Source organism: Dendrobates tinctorius, unplaced genomic scaffold (genome assembly GCF_039654945.1).
Source record: "Dendrobates tinctorius isolate UK_male_01 unplaced genomic scaffold, ASM3965494v1 ptg000061l, whole genome shotgun sequence".
Lineage (NCBI taxonomy): Eukaryota > Metazoa > Chordata > Amphibia > Anura > Dendrobatidae > Dendrobates > Dendrobates tinctorius.
Window position 1 is genome coordinate 2201626 of NW_027361729.1, and position 22445 is coordinate 2224070.

The window sequence follows — 22445 nt, forward strand, 5'->3', positions numbered from 1 at the left end:
ATGGACAAGAAAGTCGTATTCCATTAACTTTACGGTAAAAATGGCAAGCGTGTGCAATATGTGGTATTGACTTCTGCAGGGTCCGGTATGTCATCTGCACAAGGGCAACCCCTTACAGTATATCTTCCATTCTTTTCTCCTTCTCTTATGTCTTTTGTCCTAAATCTCCATTTTAAAGAATTTAAACTCATAATTAAATGTTATAAGACAGTAAAAAAATAAAGCCAACTTAAGAAATAAAAAATAAAAGATTTTTCTAAGGCAAACCACAACCAGTTCTTTTTGTGCTACCCTACCACACACAAATAGTTCTCATAGAAAAGTGTCTTAGTGTTCCCAAACAGTTAAATACCTCTATCAGGCCCCCACTCAGTATGATTCTTCCCCACGAAGAATAACATCTACACAATGCCCTTCCATACACAGTATGATACCCCCAATGCACAGTATAATACCCTCACAGTGCTCTACGCACTGATGCCCCCACACATCATTGTTAGAGTGCCACCCACACACAGATGCCCCCCCACACAGTAGATTCCTCCAGAATGCCCCCCACAAACACTGATGCCTCCCACATAGTTTCATTCCTTCAGAATGCCTCCTGTTCAATGATGCCTCCAGTCCCACACAGTATCATGTCTCTCGATTGCCTCCTCACATTATTTTGACCCCATACTGAGGTCCCCACAAAGCATTGTTAGAATGCCCCCCTGCACACATATGCCCCCCACATAGTAGATTCCTCCAGAACGCCCACTTCATAGTTTGATTCCTCCTGACTGTCCCCTGTCCAGTGATGCTTCCCACACAGTATCATGTCTCTCGATTGCCTCCTCACATTATGACCCTGTAACAAGGCGGCAGGGGGTGGTAGTCATAGCCAAGTCAACTAAGCCACAATCAGTAGACACCCCGGCACCTTGCACAGAGATAAACTGGACAGACACAATCCTCAGACACAACTTGCAGTCCAACAGTGAACAAAATTTTTTAACATAGATGAGGGGAAGTACAACACTGGCTTCCTGCCCTTTCCATAGCAATGTCCATGGCCGTACCCACAACAGCCACAATGGCCGGTAGGAGCAGTAGTCCATACGCCGGGATCTGGATGCTTAAAGTCCCGTCGGTGGGGCCCTTACCAAGTTCTGAGGCCTGTGTTGTGGTCCTTGAATTCTATCCCCTCCGAGGGTCTGGCAATGTCCGTTTCACTGTCCTTTAGTCTGGGGCAACAGATTCTATCCCCTCCTGGGGTCTAGCAATGCCCTGGCTTTCTGCTCCCTTGAGGCTGCAAGTCCAGTCCCCTCAGTTAACCATTTCTGTCTCTGCCTCTAGTTTGTGCATTACAAACACAGCACAACAGTTATACATGGCAGACACAGCACATTTTAACACTGTAACACAAAAGGGGATAACATTAAAGCATAAGTGGTACATGACATTACACAACAGCATAAAACACATGACAATACATAGACATTTTATAATAAGGTTTTAACACATAGGTACCGGGTACCGCATAACGTGCACAGGACCAGCATGAAGGAGAGAGGGGGAGCAATGAGGTTCTCCGCCACCTTCTTACAACCCCACAGTGGGCTCCCCATACTGATGCACCCTCACAGCACAACAAATTCAAAGTTTCTCCCTATACTTTATGATGCTCCTCACAGTACAACCCCCACGCCAATGCACCAAAGACACTATAATAAGGCCTATAGTATACCGCTCACAAATTAAGATGTTGTCTAGAACCTTGCTCCACACTGAGTCTCCTCACACTTTATCTTGCCCTCACAGTGCCCCCAAAATCAATACACTCCACATAGAATGATAACACCAGAGTTCCCCCGCACATAAATATGACCCCTCAGTGCCCCCCACACAATCATGCACCAGCACAGAACAATGCCTTCAGAGTGCCCCCTGCATTTTATGACTCACCCTTAGTAAACACCACTCCTTTGAGAGATCAATCACCACCCAATGAGGTCCTTCCATGTGCCAATGGTGATGTATTTGCCAACATACAAAATATATATGAAAATTGTTGGAAAGGAAAAAAATTCAAGGTCAACACAGCAAAATTCGATAAGTTTAACGAAGGCAAGAAAAGTGAGCGAATGGGTCACTAAACTTTCTGACTTTGCCTGGGAGGAGGTGGCGATCCAAAGAGGAAACACCATCCCACTAGGCAAACACTATGGACCCAATTCATTTGTGCATTTTTCCATATTTTTAGCCTGTTTTTCATTTGCGCTTTATTCTTTTTTTCTAATTTGCATTTTTTTTAAAGTCTATTTTATGTATTTGCCTGTGTTTTTTTATGTTTGCCACTGTAGGTACAGATTAGGGTCTTCAGATGTATCTGACCAATCCATCAATTACAACTTTTTAAAAAGTCATAAGTTATGCCCATATGTATTCCAGTCTCCCTACACTGGCGTGAATTTACGTTTAGCTGAAATTTTAGCAAAATATTTGCATTGCCATACAGAGGCCATCCCGAATATCTGATCTCATCCAGACTAATTGACGGTGTGACGATATGTATTATTTCTCTATATCAGTGCCTAAACTCTTAAATAAGGGTAATTAACCTAATTCCGTCACATCTCATCAGCTGAGGGCAGTAGTACATCCGAAGCAACCATTATCCGTCCTAATTCTCAAGCACAGGCAGAATGTGAAGGTTACCTGTCCATAAAGTCACTTGAAATAGATTTCAGAATAAAGTAATCTGTTTAATCTATCTTTTACTTATTCCTGCCGTGTCTCATTACTGCCCCAGCAGCAGGTGGAGACCGAAAGCTTAGAAAGACACGGGACGCCGTCCCAGATCCGAAGCTTGCTGTGCCGAAAAGCTTTATTGTGATGAAATGGTTAAGTGAATTTTTCTTTTCTACTCCCCGTACCAGAGTCCAATGGACGCTTTTACTTTACAGACACGTTGTAGCATCTGGAGATGAAGGTGTTTCCAGGGAATTTTTACTATTTTAATACAGATACTGTTAAATATTCATTTTTTTCTAGTCCGTTTTTTTTTAATCAATTTCATTTTTTATACATGACTATGGGGCCGGCGCCCTTCTTGCCTGAGCCGCTGTTAGAAGCATAGAGATATATGTTTTAAAGCAGCCACATGGACCAATAGAAATGAGAGACTAGAGATTTTTATTGACGTCTATTGCAGAGGGTTGTGGGCATGCTCTGTGATCTGTGCAGAGGTCATTGTGCAGAGAGGTGGAGGAGTTGAGCTTTTGACCATCACCATCATTTATTGTTAATGGCTCCTGTGTTTATATATATATATATATGTATATATATATATATAATCTCTGCTGCTATAGTTCTTTTTTTGTTTTTTTGTACTTTGTGCAAACAGCGGCGTGGCTTCCCCTATTTTTGCTATCAATTTTATATATACAGCTTTCCACAAATCGTGGCAGCTCTTTCGGAACCTGGTTCTAATCTGCCCTTATCTATTTGAACATCTCCTGACACATACTAAAGTAAACTATAAGAATCATGTCTTTTATGTTTTTTTGATCTTAGGTTCTGTTTATTAAATGGCCACAGTGTGAATGCACACCTGCGCATTGCATATACCAACATAGGCTGTCGCTTACTTTTTTAGTTACCTTTCAGTGTAGTTTACTTCTGCCTGCTACACTGAAGATGATGAGATGACAGCTGAGAAGAAGAGATCTTTATGGAACAGGAAGTGTCAGTCTAATAGGAGCCTGAGTAAAAACTGCAAGATTTCAGGATAACCTTTACATAAGTAGTGACATAAATAAAATCACCCGAAAAATTATTAGTGCCTAAAATAAAAACTTGATTGAAAGGATAAGACATTTTCTGAAAATACTTTCCTTTTAAAACCCTACCCCTGGTCGATTCAGAAATATCCTCTTGTGTGCAGATGTGAATATTTCTTTTGCCTCTCCCCATTCGTATTGTCACATCCCTCTAGCTATGTTGCTACTTGTCCACAGTACATGGATGATCCCTAATGTCACACCCATTGTCACTTCTTAGAGATTTCCCTTAAAGGCCTTTTAATTTGGAAATGGTCATTACTTTCGCAATTGATACAAACTGGCTGCAAAGTTTGAGACTTAAAGAGTAATTAAACTTTTATTCCTGATTTTTCATATTTAGCAGGTATTTGAATCACCTGCCGATAGGTTGGGGGGTCCGGGTTTTAAGACACCCATGGATTAGAAACTCCGAGATGTGAGCGATTCAGTAGACAAGAGCACACAGCTTCAGAGCGTGAACACTATGGATTCAATAGAAAGCATAGGCAATAAGTTAGAGATGTTGAGCTTTACAGCTCCCGCTCTAGAATTTGGAAGGGTCTGTGAGAATTTTTGCCCTTTTGTTCAAAAGAGCATTTGTGAGGTGAGACACTGATGTTGGAGAAGCCGGGCTCACAATGTCCGCTCTTGTTCAGGTGTTGGATGGGGTTGAGGTTTTGGGTCTTTGTAGCCGGTCATAATCTTCCACCAAACTCCCCCAACCATGTATGTTTGGACCTGGTACACTGGGCACAGTCATGGGGAACACAAAAGGGTCTGTTCACACAAAGCTGGAAGCTACAATTGGCCAAATTGTCTTGAGCTAAAAGTTCTTGAGCTGAGAGTTCTGTCTTGAGTTCCCTCCACTGGAACTAAGGAGCCGAGGCCGAGCCCCGATAACAAGCCCATAGCATTATCCTTCGTCCACCATCTGTACAGTGGGCACAATGAGGTCAGGCAGGTAACGTTCTCCTGGAATCGCCAAACCCAGTCTCATCCATCAGACGCCAGATAGAGAAGTATGATCCGTCACTGCACAGAACACATCTGCTCCAGAGTCCAGTGGTGTCAGCTTTACACCACTCCATCCGACACTTGACATTGTGCTTGGTGATGTAAGGCTTACACACAGGTTCTTGGCAGTGGAAACCTATTTTTTCCTTCTAGCGCAGGTTTCTTTCATGTTCCATTCCATTTTTGAAACCCCAATTCAGATGTATCAGACAGTCTTTTGCAAATATTCTGCATGTGAACATACAATTAAATCTCAAGGTGTGGGAAATGCTGCATACGGTAGATGAGTTTACTGCAGGACCCCCGCTGTGCCCGGCGCAGTTATGACAGCTCCCCAAGATTTAGCTGAGCTGTCAGTGGGTGAAATGCACATAGAGAAAGTTATGTTTCCCTCCTGCACTGTTTGCCTAATGTAAGCGATAAATCTATTTCCAGCTGTAGAACGCTCATTGACAGGTGTCAGGAGATGTGGCTTCCAGCTTTTTCTCTTGATTGGAATTTGAAAATGAAATCCTGAAACGCAAGCGGTTTTCTCCTTTCTTCATCATCCGCCCTCTCTCTGTGCCCCACGATCAGATAGATGTTCTATATTTCCCCTTTAAAAAAAATAAAAAAAAAAAAAAAAATCCCCTACTTTAATAGGAATACTTTTCTGTTTCGTTAAATTAAATCTCCAAAGCCCAGTAGCATTTTTGGTGCTTATATGTAAATGTCAGTGGGGATTTCAGATTAAGAGCTGTATTTTCCTACAAGTCAATGAAGATCTCTAAAGGATAAAGAACTTTTCAAATAGAAAATTCCTCCAGCATCGCGAAGAGACAGTAACTCAGCTCTCTGTTCACTTGTGAGGAAATGTGTCTACCGGCCCGGCTATCACTTTATCGAAACGTTTTAATTAACCCTTCTGCATCCAGAGTGAATAACCTTGAAAATAAAAAAAAAAATCCTTTTTAGCATCATTAAAATCTCCCCCAGGTTGACATTTGCTTTCGGAGCAGCGGTAGTTCAATGCGTTTCACATATTACTCAACGCTTCGAAAACCTGTGGGGGTGGCCGGGAGCTCATCTTTATTTTCGCATCATTTAATGTTCCAGAGTAATTACGGAAGGATTTTATGCAGATGGATGTAGCAATGTTACTCCGCATCCAGACTGGAAGGGATTTCAGAGCCGAGGAGTTACGGTAAGTATTTGCTTAACACATTTAAAGTGGCATTGGACCTAGAAAGAGGGAAAAGATTTTTGGGGCCGATACATCAAGCAGTCTACCCCAATTTCCATTTATTTATTTTTCTTGCTTAAAAGTGATTAAAATGTTGAAATATTTTTGCACAACTCCTACTTTTGGTGTTTTTACTCCATTCGGTGGAGCTCGACTGAGTGCGTTGACACATTTGTCGTAATTCACATTACAAAAGCAGAGTGAATGATAATAGAATAGTAATGTATGCTAGTAGCAAATTAAGAACACAAAAAAACTTGTGAAAATTCTTGTCTCCAATGCACAGGGATTATGCACACAGTGATGTCATAACACTAGTATAATGCACACAGTGATGTTACAAAACTAGTATAATGCACACATTGATGTTACAATACTGTCATAGTTCCACTCGTCAGGGTTTCTGGGATGCAGTTGCTGACAGCTCAGCCGTCAATCCGGTACAGGGGCGTGCAGAAGCTGTCAGTGTGTTGAATGACAGCTCGACTAGCCAATCTGTGACTGGGAGGCGTCGGCTGTCTCCAAGTGTTCACTGTCCCGGGTGATTGCCATGCCTACTTAAATGAGCAGCTTCTCCCTGACCACTGCCAGACGTACATTCAACAAGTGAGGTTTTTGCTTCCTGTGCCTTGAGTTTTGTATGCCTGATCTATTGCCTGACCTTGGACTTCGTTCTGACCATCCACATGTTTAACCCCTTCTGCTCCGATCCGTTATCCTCCCGGTACTCTGATCTCTGAACGTTACCTGACTTCACTTTTGTCTCTTCCTTGTGTTTATGACATATCCTCCTGGCTTCTGACCTTGGACTCCTTGACCACTCTGACTCACGGCTTGACCGTGAGAAGTGACTAGCATCACAAATACTAGGATAATACGCACAGTGATGTCACAATACTAGGATAATATGAAACAAGGTGGCATGGGGTGGTAGTCGTGGGCGAGTTCACTAAGCCACAGTGAGTGAGCACCCCGGTGCCTTGTACATGGAGAGATGAGTGATGTCTCGGTCCTGCGGTACGATCGGTTACCTCCGTTTCACGGTCACTTCGGTTTCTGGGGACCAGATCTCAGGAAACACCACAGAGCTGCAATTCTGTTCCAACGGTTAAACTTTACTGAACAGCAGCATAATCATCTCACAGACAGCACAGTCCAAACACAGAGATATATTCTTAACTTTCCCTGCCATCCGGACAAACTCGTTTCTTCCTGTCAACTCTGTCTATATCCTTGCAGCCACTGTTCCACTCTTGGTCAATCTCTGACCCATTATGGGACAATCCCTCTCCCTCTTCTGGATAATCTCTGTCCCACTCGTGCTCCAGGCCTACCAGCTTCCTGCCATTTCCCTGGTCTGGCTGCAAGTTATAGGGTAACAGGCTTGCCGACTCAGCTGCCTCCTAATCCCAGCCGCTAGCTTCGGATCCTTCCTTGGAACGGTTCTGTCTAAGCCGGTGACCGCCTGCACGATTCTCAGCCCGGGGATCCTTACTGCAACTGCTTTATCCCCATGGCCTGTAATACTCTGCTCACACGTCCTGCCCTTACGCAAGCTGCCCGGGTGTCTGACAGAACCAGGAAGTCTCTGTCCTATAATACCCTGTTCTGTGCTGCTCTGCTCTGTGACTCCACCCATCTATTCTATGCTATCCTATCTCTATGATGCCCCCTCTATTCTAATCCCCCTATGGTCCTATACTGTCCCTAAGACTACAAACATTACATAATAAGTGCATCACATTACAGTATAATAACCTTAGTAAACTGCACATTACATTAGTACACTGACACGTGCTCGGGGTTCAGGAGAGAGGAAGCACATGAGGGTCCCCACCACCTCATTACAAATACAAACAGTGATGTCATAATATTAATATAATGCACACACTGATGTCACAACAATACAAGAATGGGAAGGAAAAGAGGTTCTAGCTCCATAAAATAGAAAACATCTTTATTTGAAAAAAATTATTACAGAAATTCCATGTTACTGCGGTAACACGTTTCAAAGCTCTGAAAAAGAATGCAGTGACGTTATAAACGTGTTACGCCAGTAAAATGAAAATTTTTAAATATTTTTTTTTCAAATAAAGATGTTTGCTATTTTATGATGCTGAAACCTCTTTTCTAGTTGCAATGTGGTCCCACAAACTCCGTGCTTCTACACTCCTGGAGCCTTGGTGAGCTATTTATTTCTATTACTACAATACTAGGATATTGCTCACAATGATGTCACAATACTAGTATAATGCTTGCAGTGTTGCTACAATAATGGGATACACAGTGATGTCACAATACAAGGATAATACACAAAGTGATGATATAATAGGGGGATGATGCACACAGTGATGTCTGAATAGTGGGATATTGTACGTGCTAATATCACAGTGTAAGCACAACAATACAGGAACACTGCACATAGAGATGTCATAGGGAAAACATAATCTATATAATGGCATTAGAACATGTGGTTTAAATATCAAATGGATACTCCATACGCATGCATGCTGGTCTTGGCTAAGCCAGCATTTATTGTCAATGAGAAGAGAGGAGTAAGCAACTGCCAAACACCTCTGACGGTGGCTTATATCCTCCGAGAACAAAAGGATCAGCATTCTGAAATTCAACTGCTTGATTATTCTCTCTTCGACATCAGATGATGGGAGAGTGTCGAACACCCCGCACATATTAGATGGTTGGCATGTGTTACTGAAACTGACATGTTTGGCTGACATTAATGTAATGTGTAAGATCACCTTTAGTATTCCTTAAAGGGAACCTGTAATATCCCGAAATATTATTAACCTGCAGATATGGGGTTAACTTGCATAGTAACAGCATTCGAAATCTGTGAAGCCCCCTCAATGAAAGTCTGGCTACTGGGAGGAACTGAGCTTTATTCCTCCCTGCAGCCTCTGGCTTTTAGTCATAGAGGCACAGCCGGCGTGACTTCAATCACCACTCAGTTCATAGTGAGAAGCGGCTGTAACCATGGATCGGGCAGCATGTATCAGTTATCGGGTTCCCTTTAACACTTAAATTGAGATTTGATGAAATGCTATGGATAGCAACAAAGTTATTCAATGACATTATAGTAGGAAACTGCAAGTTAAGCTATTTTCTAATACACTCTTTATAGAGGTAGGGCAGATACATTCAAGGGGGGTATTTGTGAAAAACAAAAAATGTACCTAAGCGCTAACAGCCAGGAGGTAGTTGCTATCTACCTACCTGTTGATCACGGCGCCAATCAACGGCGGCACACAATGGTCACAGACGCTCCTGCCGGTGATTGACCTACCTCTGCTGATATAAGATTGATAGAGCGGCGGCTTCTTTTTGACTCTGCTCTGTTGACGGGGTGGGACAATGATGTCATTTTGACTGACAGCCGGATTCCCACTGCCTAACCGGGGGAGTCGATTGTCAATCAGAATGACATGGGAAACCACGCCCCGTCGACAGGGAAGGGTCGAAAAGAAACCGACGTTATGTCGAGGCAGCTGAATTCCCCGCAGGAATGGTTTGTGACCGCTCTGTGCCGGTGATGAACGGCGCCGTGCACAACAGACAGGTAGGTAACATTTACCGGGATGTTAATGCTTAGGCACATTTTTTGTTTTTCACAAAGTCCCGGATATCCCCTTTGAGTATATAATAATGTGTAGCGTAGACCCGAGAACTCCATATTCATGGCACAGTTGGTGGAATACTAGAACCTTACATACATTATACCATAAAAATTCACTTTAAAGAACATTACAGGTGATTTTACTCCTTCCTGCGACTTTGTTTTCCTGGCATACACATGGCCAACTGCAACTTTTACTAATGAATTCATTAATCTCTTCTGCGCTACCCTCAGAAATAATTAGCTATTTTCAGACAACAGAAATATATTAAATATATGAACAGAAAAAAAAAAGTAATCAGTACTGTCTAATTAAATAAATACGTGGTAGAGAATAGAAGAAGGAAGCCAGGAAGCTGGCGCTGTAGATTGTGTTAAAGTGGCATAATGAAATGCATGCCAAAAAATAATAAAAAAATTCCTGTAATCTGTTACAATATAATGGGGATAGCACTTTATGTACTTTGTATGATTTCATATTGGCAGGTGTTGTATTAAGAACATTTAGTGCAGTTGTCCAGTCTGATGTAACTGAATTACTATGTAGTGAAAACTTAAGCAGTTTTTAAATTCACTTTTATACTTGCATGGTATTTTCTTGTGGTTAGTAAACGGATACATTCTAGTTTTCATTCAAGAGCCGAAAAACTACGGTATATTAATTTCACATTTATGCAGCTGAAACATGATACCACATTTAACTACATCTCTATGCTTTTTTCCTTACATTTTATTAAGTAAAGATGAGCAGATCTTTTGACATTTCAAATTTGCTGGCTTCTCCCCAAAATTTTCCCCACAATTCCATATCATTTATGTGAATCTCGAAACTGGAAATCTTGTAATTGCTTGGAAAATACACATGGGGGAGATCAAAGAAAGAGAAAGGACTCCATTGAGCATAAGAGATTACACTCTACAGGAGAGGACCCCGCTGACCATAAGAACTTACACTCCACAGGAGAGAGCGGACCCCGCTGACCATAAGAACTTACACTCCACAGGAGAGAGAGGACCCTGCTGACCATAAGAGCTTCCACTCTACAGGAGAGCGAGGATCTCACTGACCATAAGAGCTTACACTACACTGGAGAGGACCCCGCTGACCATAAGAGCTTCTACTCTAAAGAAGAGAAAGGACCCTTCTGACCATAAGAGCTTACACTACATTACACTCCACAGGAGAGAGAGGACCCTTCTGATCATAAGAGCTCACACAAAAAGGTGGAGATTACACAGTCTCACCCTTTTGCTGGCTCGCTGAGATTATAGCAGCTGCAACTTCGGGGCTTCCAGGGCCGACTACCACCACCAGTTGCATCCTACTTTTGGCAGGCACCCACAGAGAGGAGGTAACGACAAACTTAGGAAGCTGACAGTCTATCGAGGTTCGTGGCCAGGTGACCTGATTGTCCCAGCCTGGATTCTTCGAACGTTTTTAAAGTTACAGTGATGGTCAATGAAGCAGATCTGTATTTTTCCAGCCAAGGTCATTATCCCATAAACTGGCATCCTGTAGAATCTCAAATCTGGGTCCCTCTTGATTGAGCCATGATGTCCTGACAGCTGTCCTTTAGAGTGTCCCTGGCTGTGGTTTTGTAAAGTTACTCCCCTTGATGGAGCTATGGTGTCCTGGCATATATCCTGTAAAGCAGTGTTCTCCAACTCCTGTCCTCGAGCCACCAACAGGTAATGTTTTCTGGATGCTCTTAGTATTGCCCAGGTGATAATTTTATCACCTGCACAGACAATAATTCCATCACCTGGGCAACACTAGGGAAATCCTGAAAACATGACCTGTTGGTGTCTAATGAGGACTGGATTTGAGGAACACTGCCATGGTGTCCTGGCAGCTATCCTGTAAAGTGTTCCTGGATGTGGTTTTGTAAAGAGTCTCCTTTTGCAGAAGGATAGAAAATCCCTTTTTATACCAACATCTGTGGTCCACAGGTCAAGGGGGAGCTGAGATGAGTTTAACTCTCATTGGTTGAGTATTGAATGAATCTGTATAGTTCATCCTCCTCTGTTTTGCAAGTCCACAAACTACATGGACTCCTGCAACATATTAGTTAACAAGGATTATTCAATGACCCTGCAAAGATGACCATCAATAACCAGTAGGAGCTGATATAAAAGGCAAACAGCAGACATTCAAAAATTCCAAAACATCAAATTCAATCGACAACAGTCACAACAGCCTATTTCTCCTGGCCTACAGAGAATAGACGTCTGGATACTTAAGATTACATGCTGCGTCATCACAAACAGAAATTGTTTTTCTACAGCAAACAGTGACTTTGCTTAGATGTCATTAGTTTTGGACAGAAAAATGTGCAGTTCCCTTTAAGAAAAAAACATTTAAAGGGAACCTGTCACCCCCCTGGGCAGTTTTAACTAAAAGAGCCACCTTCAGCAGCACTTTGGCTGCATTCTGTGAATGTGACTCTTCTGTTTCTGACCCCCATTAACGGCGAAATATTAACTTTTATAAATAGGTCCTCATACCTGTAATGCGTCCCATAGGTATGGTGTGTCCCCCTGAAGCAGCCGCCTCTTCGCCATCAATCATGTCTCTGTAGCATCTGTGCCGCGCCTCCCATAGCCGTCCATCATGCCCCTGTGCTGCCGTCTGTGCCCCGCCTCCCATAGCCGTCCATCATGCCCCTGCTCTGCCGTCTGTGTCCCGCTTCCCATAGCCGTCCATCATGCCCCTGCTCTGCCATCTGTGCCCTGCCTCCTTCTGTCTCCTATGCTGGCGCCTGCTTTGTGAAAACAGTTCTCGGGCATGCGAAGTGCGCGCTGCCCGTGAATTGACATTGGGCGATCACGCCTGCATGTGGTGGAAGTCGCAGATCCCACCCCGCAATGTGAATACATCATAACACACACTGTGGGGCTGGATCTGGGGCCTCCACAACACGCAGGCGTGATCGTCTGATGTCAGTTCATGGGCAGCGCGCACTGCGCATGCCCGAGAACTGTTTTCACAGACCAGGCGCCGGCATAGGAGACAGAAGGAGGCGGGGCACAGACGGCAGAGCAGGGGCATGATGGACTGCTATGGGAGGCGGGGCACAGACGGTAGAGCAGGGGCATGATGGGCAGCTATAGGAGGCATGGCACAAACGGCAGCACAGGGGCATGATGGACGGTTATGGGAGGCGGGGCCCAGATGCTACAGAGACATGACTGACGGCGGGGAGGTGGTTTCTTCAGGGGGACACACCATAACTATGGGATGCATTACAGGTATGAGGACCTATTTATAAAAGTTAATATTTTGGTGTTACTGGAGGTCAGAAACGGAAGAGCCACCTTCACAGAATGCAGCCTTAGTGCTGCTGAAGGTGGCTCTTTTAATTAAGAACACCCAGGGGGTTGACAGGTTCCCTTTAACACAAAAATTTGATTTAAACAACAGGGCATATATTCTGAAGATAACTTCCTTAATATGAGCTGTGTGTCTGTATTGCTCTTACACTCCAGTTGCCTCTTTACTGTCAGTTTTGTATCAAAAATTTCCTCTTTCAGCAAATATGCAAGAAATAAGCAAAACCGGGAAAGTTAAAGCCTAGCAGTGACTTGTTCCCACTGCTTGTGACTTCTAGAAGTATTACTCCTTGGATGTTTTCCAGAGTAATATACAGTAAGTGAGCACAGTTTTGGAACTGAAATTGCATTTTTTTTTGTATTGAACCCAAATGTCCTATCTCAAATGTACAAGCTGTAAATTTGCTTTTGAAGAATAGTGTTTGATTCCTGTTTACCAAATAGGAGATGATTCATAACTTTTCACAAACGCTCACACAATGTTTCGTTACAAGCACATTTCCAAGTCAGAGGCTAAAATGTCCCCATGGCTGGAGGAAAAGGACTTAGCTGAAATATTATGTTAACTCCTTTCTGACTTCTCCTGGAAACACCACGAAAGACTAAATGGAATTTTACAGAAATATATATAAATCTACGGGGCATCTGCAGCCACGGATTGTCTAGTTTATTCACAACTGTAAGGACCCCCAAATCACGCCACCTCTTATTCAATGGGACTGCGGGGAGAAAATAATGTACTCAACTAACTCGGTCAGTCTTATAGGAAAGGAATGGAGAAGATGTCCATGCTCTGCAATCACTCCATTCTAACAGGGAATTTCAGAGCCCCAATATCAAGATCAGTGGGGGTCCCCAAAAATTGGATCTCCACTAATCCGCAACAGCCCAGTTGACCCATACAAATAGTTGGTTTCAACAATTCACTGTCTTAAAGTAATTACAGTTCAATCTCAACTCTCTTCTCCTGCAACACATGAGATTGGGGAAGTGTCAGACTAAAGTTCAAGACCTATAGCATGGAAGGTAGAAAGATTAACAATGAGCCACAGGTTGCAATGTTATGCATCATAGAATCTTTTCTATCTTAAGATCTAAGTGGTATTTTCTTTGCAGAAATATTGTACCAAGTACCTAGAGATGCAGGTCTAGGTATCAATACATCTCTACATACCTGTACATTAAGTTTAAAAATAAAGCAGAATTATGGAAGACATCAACAATTAGTAACTGCACTTTTGAAATACACAAATATATGACATCCCTGTAATCATGACATCTCATACAAATTACACACGTGGTCAAAATTGTTAGCACCCTTTGTTTAATAACAAAAAAAAACACAATGGTAACAGAAATAACTTGAATCTGACAAAAGTATTAATAAATAAAAAATCTATGAAAATGAACGAATGAAAGTCAGACATTGCTTTTCCACCATGCTTAAACAGAATTTTAAAAAAATAAACTCATGAAATAGGCCTGGACAGAAATATGATATCCTTAATGTAATATTTTGCTGCACAACCTTTTGAGGCAATCGCTGCAATGAAACGATTCTTATAACTGTCAATGAGACTTCTGCTCCTCTCGACAGGTATTTTGGCCCACTCCTCAAGAGCAAACTGCTCCAGTTGTCTCGTGTTTGAAGGTTGCCTTTTCCAGACGGCATGTTTCAGCTCTTTCCAAAGATGCTCAATAGGATTTAGGTCAGGGCTCATAGGAGACCACTTCAGAATAGTTCAATGTTTTACTCTTAGCCATTCTTGGGTGTTTTTAGCTGTGTGTTTTGGGTTATTATCCTCTTGCAAGACCCATGACCTGCGACTGACACCAAGCTTTCTGACACTGGGCAGCACATTTCTCTCTAGAACCCCTTGATAGTCTCGAGATTTTATTGTACCCTGCACAGATTCTAGACACCCTGTGCCAGATGCAGCAAAGCGGCCCCAGAACATAACATAGCCTCCTCCATGTTTCACAGTAGGGACACTGTTCTTTTCTTGATAGGCCTCATTTTTCCATCTGTGAACATTGAGCTGATGTGCCTTGCCAAAAAGATCATTTTTGTCTCATCTGTCCATAGGACAGTCTCCCAGAAGCTTTGAGGCTTGTCAACATGTATTTTGGCAAATTCCAGTCTGGCTTTTTTATGATTTTTTTTTTCAACAATGGTGTCCTCCTTGGTCATCTCCCATGAAGTCCACTTTGGCTCATACAACGACAGATGGTGTGATCTGACACTGATGTTCTTTGAGCTTGAAATTCACTTTTAATCTGCTTAGAATTTTTTGGGGATTTTTTTGTGACCATTCGTATTATCCGTCTCTTTGATTTGTCATCAATTTTCCTCCCGCGGCCAAGTCCAGGGAGGTTGGCTACAGTCCCATGGAGCTTAAATTTCTGAATAATATGTGCAACTGTAGTCACAGGAACATCAAGCTGCTTGGAGATGGTCTTATAACTTTTACCTTTTAACATGTTTGCCTATAATTTTCTTTCTAATTTCCTGAGACAACTCTTTCCTTCGCATCCTCTGGTCCATGTTGAGTGTGATACACACCATGTCACCGCACAGCACAGTGAGTATCTGTAGCCTCTATACAGGCCACTCACTGATTCCAAGATTGTAGACACCTGTGATGATAGTGGACACACCGCGATTTAACATGTCCCTTTTTCCACATTACTTTCAGGGGTACCATCATTTCTGTCCAGGCCTATTTCATGAGTTTTATTTTTAAAAAAAATTCTGTGGAAGCATGGTTGAAAAGCAATGTCTGACTTTTATTTGTTCATTTTCATAGATTTTTTTATTTATTATTACTTTTGTCAGATTCGAGTTATTTCTGTCACCATTGTGGGTTATTCTGTACCATCAATTTTGAAAAAAAAGCATGGCCGTTATGGCTGTGAACATGGGATCTTCTGACTGAATGCATCACAAAAATGTCCATGTGTCTATACAGGTGAAAGTGCACGTGTTATTTGTGCTTGTGGGCATGTCTCTATTCAAAATGTACATATAACGGAGGAAAGTCAGCAACTTGGATCCTCTAAGTTCACGGAATTCCGTCCTGATCCAAGAAAGCATATATTATAAATAGTATAAATAAGATCTAACTCATCAGATAAGGATCCAGGGACCGTTGTGATTAGATTTTAGATGACTCATTAGAAGTGGACAGTGTCAATTATATTTTCGTTTTTAGTGATGACTTGAGATATTAATATTATTTTTTTTTGGGGGGGGGGAATGTGTGTAATCTAAGCGAGGGTTAACTTATCATATTCTGCGCCCACTAACTCTAGAGGAGAGGGTGCAGGCGATTTTGTTTAATAATGGATTCAAAGAAATTCATAATTTATGGCGTATTTTAATAAAAGGGGACATATTAATATTAATGCTCCAATCTGCAGCTCTGAATTCATGAGGTCTGTCTCTTTCTTCTAGTGAACCTGGTGTCTGAAGCTGAGCAGAGGGTCGTGTTTATCACTGCTCGAGTACACCCGGGGGAAACGCCATCTTCCTTTGTATGTCAGGGTGAGTGACTGTCAGTTTCGTACTCACTTCTGGTAATAAAGACAGGAGGTTTTCCTGGCAAGACTTTTTTTCTATTATTATTACAGAGCGGAATACCTTCAAGACAGGAGAAGTCACCGAAAGAGTCATACCCAAGACCGAAAAGTTTAAAAAAAATTCCCTCTTTTTAATACAATGTTGTTTTCAGTTTAAAATATCTGTTCCAATGAATTTCTTAATATACTTTTATCTCAGTCGTGGCTCCCTTTTACTAATATGTCAGATAATCAGAGATTCCATTTTTTTGCCACCAGAGGGCGATTATGAGCTTACTATATGAACAGTATGCAGTTGACTCTTGAGCTCCCTCTTTTGGTGACTGCAGGAAGCCAGGATTTTATGTTGACTTTTTCTTTTTTTTTTTTTAATAGGTCAATGCAGGAATTTCAAGCTTTACAAAACAGATCTCCAATCACTATGAAAGTATATTAAGAAATTAATTGGCACAAAAATGATACCCTATTCAATTAAATCAAATGCAAAAAAAAATACTAATGGTATAGAAGGATGGAAATTAATTAATGTAAACCTGCATACAGTGCAAGAGGCAGCAATACAGATTTTTACTGTATTTTAATCTCTGGTCATGTCATGCTTAGTAGTCCTGTGGGCGGTCCTAATTAGTGTTTCACAGACCCACCTCTATGACTGCTCATTGGAATTCTAAGAGTAGAAGGAACAGTAATTAAGTAGATACACTACAAGTTATTGCTATGTCTCACCTGGTTGACATGGATTCTCAAAGTCTTTGGTTTAGATGAGCAGGTATTGTTTAGCATGGACAGAAGATGCGGGTGCAACATGGTGGTCCAGTTGGAATAATGGCAGCTGAAAAGACTTGACAGGAATTGGAGGAGATGAGCAGTCCACTAGGAAGCCAGACAAAGCCCAGGAGGACTGATGAGGCAGTGATGAGGTGGTGGCTCAGCAGAATAGACTATTACTGTAGGAGAGTTTAGCGCAATTGGAAATCAAATGGAGAGCAGATCATGAGAAAAGAGTAATGCAGCAGAGCCCAGTGAGGTAGCAGAACCCAGGATGAGGAGCAGAGTTGGGCTGGTCAGGAAACTCCCAATTAAAATGCAGACCATCCCAGCATCTGGAGCTGGATTGGTTAGGAGACTCACAATGAAAATGTAGTAGAGTAAACAGTGTGGAGGAGATCTGGGTTGGTCAGGAGACCCTCAATATTAAATGCAACAGAGCTCAGCCTGAGAGTAGAGGTAATGATCACCGATAATGATGAGCGAACGTGCTGGGATACAGCTGTGGCCAAATGTATTGACACCCCTGCAATTCTGTCAGATAATACTCAGTTTCTTCCTGAAAATGATTTCAAACACAAATTCTTTGGTATTATTATCTTCATTTAATTTGTCTTAAATTAAAAAACACAAAGCACAAAAGAGAATGAAGCAAAAAGCAAAACATTGATCATTTCACACAAAACTCCAAAAATGGGCCAGACAAAAGTATTGGCACCCTCAGCCTAATGCTTGGTTGCACAACCTTTAGCCAAAATAACTGCGACCAACCGCTTCCGGTAACCATCAATGAGTTTCTTACAATGCTCTGCTGGAATTTTAGACCATTTTTCTTTGGCAAACTGCTCCAGGTCCCTGATATTTGAAGGGTGCCTTCTCCAAACTGCCATTTTTAGATCTCTCCACAGGTGTTCTATGGGATTCAGGTCTGGACTCATTGCTGGCCACCTTAGAAGTCTCCAGTGCTTTCTCTCAAACCATTTTCTAGTGCTTTTTGAAGTGTGTTTTGGGTCATTGTCCTGCTGGAAGACCTATGACCTTTGAGGGAGACCCAGCTTTCTCACACTGGGCCCTACATTATGCTGCAAAATTTGTTGGTAGTCTTCAGACTTCATAATGCCATGCACATGGTCAAGCAGTCCAGTGCCAGAGGCAGCAAAGCAACCCCAAAACATCAGGGAACCTCCGCCATGTTTGACTGTAGGGACCGTGTTTTTTCTTTGAATGCCTCTTTTTTTCTCCTGTAAATTCTATGTTGATGCCTTTGCCCAAAAAGCTCTACTTTTGTCTCATTTGACCAGAGAACATTCTTCCAAAGCGTTTTAGGCTTTTTAAGGTAAGTTTTGGCAAACTCCAGCCTGGCTTTTTTATGTCTCGGGGTAAGAAGTGGGGACTTCCTGGGTCTCCTACCATACAGTCCCTTTTCATTCAGACGCCGACGGATAGTACGGGTTGACACTGTTTTACCCTCGGACTGCAGGGCAGCTTGAACTTGTTTGGATGTTAGTCGAGGTTCTTTATCCAACATCCGCACAATCTTGCGTTGAAATCTCTTGTCAATTTTAGCACCTGAGCATATTCAGCAAGCGCTCAGCTGCCTGAGCAAACCTATAAGTGTAGGGACTCTAGCGAGAAGTCACTATAGCACCCCGGATAGCCATACTAACCCGATGTGCATAAGAACAGAGCGAGCTAGCCGCATCAGTAGGAAGATGGCAAAACCCGGCACTGGAGCCGGGGGGATAACAAGCAACAAAGAAAGAAAAGTTGTGATGTCGTCTAGGCTCTGCAATGGAAGGAGCAGAGCCAAACCAAGATAAATTGGATATCTTATTGGACTATACATTTTGTTGACAGTCTCCCCCCTTCAACATGTACCCGATGAAGAAGTCCGACCCTCCCCGAAATGTGTAGTCCAATAAAGCTTCCAATGTACCTCGGTTTGGATCGGCTCCCCCCGTTGCAGAGCCACGAGACACAGCAACTTTTGTTTCTTTGACTCTATTTTTTGGTTCCTTGCTCAGACATTTGGAACCGGCGGTCAGTGAAGCAGCAATCTGGTGGAAAAAATCCTTACTCTTCTCAGGATTGTGCCTACCCACCACAACTACCTCCGCTGAGCGGCACTTACACCATGAGGTTTATATTGATTCACGCATGGAGCACTTTTTTTTGCTTCTTTTTTTCCATTATAATAAGACTAGGGTCACATTCACATTATCAGTATGTGGTCAGTATTTTACATCTGTATTTTACATCAGTATTTGTAAGCCAAAACCAGGAGTGGAACAATCAGAGGAAAAGTATCATAGAAACCCGTCACCACTTCTGTATTTATCAACCCACTCCTGGTTTTGGCTTACAAATATGGATGTAAAAAAAACCTGACCAAATACTGAACGTGTGAATGTGGCCTAATATTGATAGTGGAGTGCTGCTCTTGGCTATCGCCATCAGTCCTATAGCCATTGGCTGGAGACACATGACCACCACGTCATTCAAATTCCTCTGAAACTTGGGTTCTGGACCCCACATGTTGTGATTGTGGAGGTCTCAGCAATCCCGCATTTACCACCTAAGCTGTGGATATGTGATAAGAAATGTCTGTCGTTGTGAAATAAGCCCCATAATATTGTATTTGTGTGTCTGATGAATCTTTATTAATCTAATTAGGACTTAGATTAACCACTTGTTACTTTTGTATCTGCAAACACAACGCCAGGTAAGTCCTCAGGATTCTTCTTTGCTCATATCGGATTAGTTGCAATGAAATCATGCATGTGTTTCCCAATTTTGCCCATCTGTTGCACTATTTAGCCCTCTATTTGACACAATGAGGGTATCCTACAGACCCCACTATAAGTCAGTGTCGTCTATTAGGTTTTATTTAGTACTGAATGCAATCTATGACTCAGAAGTGGACAGAACCTTAGAGAGCCTTCTCTCTGCCGCCTACTTTGAATCCTTGTCCTTGGTGCTGAAAATGATTCTTTGCCTACTGCAAACGTCTCGTATCATTTTTGCAGTTACCAAGGTCTAGAATGTGGCTAAATACAGTGGAACAAAAAGACACGTCACTCCGAAATTTTGATAAGGGGTGCTCAGAAATGGTTACCAGTCCAAATCAAATAAAGAAAATGATCTGGCACTCCCAAATGGAGAAAAAAAGGGAATTGCTTTATTTGCAGCCAGATAATCCACAAGGTTTACATTATTATGTGTAACGTTTCGGTCACTTTCCGGACCTTCTTCAGACATGAAAACACTTGTAAACACTTGAAAAGACCCCGTATACCTTAATTGCGTGGGCAAATGGCGCAATTTTCTATAGCATATTTGCACGAGTCCCGCAGCACATACTTTCCATTCCACATGTGTATCACGGCTTGATATTAGCAGCCTTATGAACTTTCACTAGCCCACGCAATTACGGTATACGGGGTCTTTTCAAGTGTTTACAAGTGTTTTCATTGTCTGAAGAAGGTCCGGAAAGTGACCGAAACGTTGCACATAATAATGTAAACCTTGTGGATTATCTGGCTGCAAATAAAGCAATTCCCTTTTTTTCTGCATCTGGGAGTGCTGGATCATTTTCTTTATTAGAATGTGACTAAAGCTTCTCTGTAGTTTCCATGAACGCTGTTCCTAATGTAACATTTCAGCCTCTCATTGCCTGCGACATATCCAAAGGTTTTCGGATAGGCACCTCGAAAGGTGGTTACTGTTCCTATTAATATTATTTTCTTGTTTCTCAATTAAAGGTGTTATCCAGGACCATATTAGTTCTTAGGTCCACAGTAAAACATTAACAGGCAGGATAATTGCTAACTAACCGCTTGTTCTGCCCGGCATAGATCTCTGCTGACTATGACGTCAGGTCAATAGAGCAAAGGCTTCTCTTCCACTCTGCTCTGTTGACGAGGCATGACAGCTGATGTCACTAGCAACTACCCGCCTGCCTGTTCTATCCAGCAACCACTCCTACCGGCGATTCAGCTGCTCTACGTCAACAGAGCAGATCGTCTTCTTTTGGACTGCACTGTCGACTGGGTGCCACTGCTGTTGTGATGCTGATTGACAGCCAGCTCCACACAGTTGGGCAGTAGGGAGCCAGCTGTCAGTCAGCATGACATCAGCAGTGGCGCCCAGTTGACAGTGCAGTCCGAAAGAAGACGATCTGCTCTGTTGACGTAGAGCAGCTGAATCGCCGGTAGGAGTGGTTGCTGGATATAACAGGCAGGCAGGTTGTTGCTAGCCAGTTAGCAACTTCCTTAATAAATTAAATTACTTAGTTCTGGATAGCCCCTCTTAGTGAAATATAGATATTTAGGGAACAGTCCCCTTTTATTCAGGATGTCTATAAGACGCTCTAGTAATTGCAAGTGCACCCTAAGGAGACAGAAATAAAGTGCAATTCACATGCTGCATATGACTGCCCCAAAATGTGTCTGATCGTTGCTAAACTGACCAAGCTAAGCCCCTTCTCCCATGTGATCTTGAAAGATAATTCTGGCAAAATTGGGACTGTTGGCAAACATCAGGATTAGAGATGCCATCATGGATTAGAGATGTATAGTTGGGGGGGACTTATGTGGTCACTCCTTCATTAACGGCAGCCACCGTACATGTACTTGTTAACCTGTTAAATGCTACTGTCAATCTCTGAAAACAGAATTTAACACGCACCGCCATGCGTGTGCCTCATTCTCTCTACTTGTCGGAGGGCCTATGATGTGATCATGGGTCACTGATGGGTTATCATGAGAGTCGGGGGTCAGCTAATGACCCCCCATGCCTATCATTGTGGAGCCCATTTGAAACCCTGCCTGTGGCCGGGCTTCGAAGGAGACCGGGATTTTTGCTATATGCATCGATGCTGAGGATAGCAGAGGCGATCAAACGATCGCATCTTCACGTCCCCTAAAGGGACTAACGAGAACAGTGACAGGTAAAAAAAAAATAAAAAATGTTTTTAAAAAATATGAAAAATAAAAGTTCATATCGCCCTCCTTTTCCCCCATTGAAAATAAAGACATTAAAATAATACACATATGTGGTATCACCGCACACTTTGTTGCAAACTCTGGATTTT

General features: G+C 42.4%; 1 protein-coding gene across 2 annotated transcripts in view; it reads left to right on the forward strand.

The window, feature by feature from the left end:
• Positions 1–22445, forward strand: part of AGBL4 (AGBL carboxypeptidase 4) — a 1778944-nt gene that overhangs the window by 1424590 nt on the left and 331909 nt on the right. The window contains exon 7 of one of the 2 annotated variants that reach the window (XM_073579164.1): positions 16461–16550. The exons of the other annotated variant lie outside the window; for it this stretch is intronic. Within the exon in view, the coding sequence (XP_073435265.1) occupies positions 16461–16550 (90 nt within the window). The remainder of the gene's footprint in view (positions 1–16460; positions 16551–22445) is intronic. 2 annotated transcript variants of the gene reach the window in all.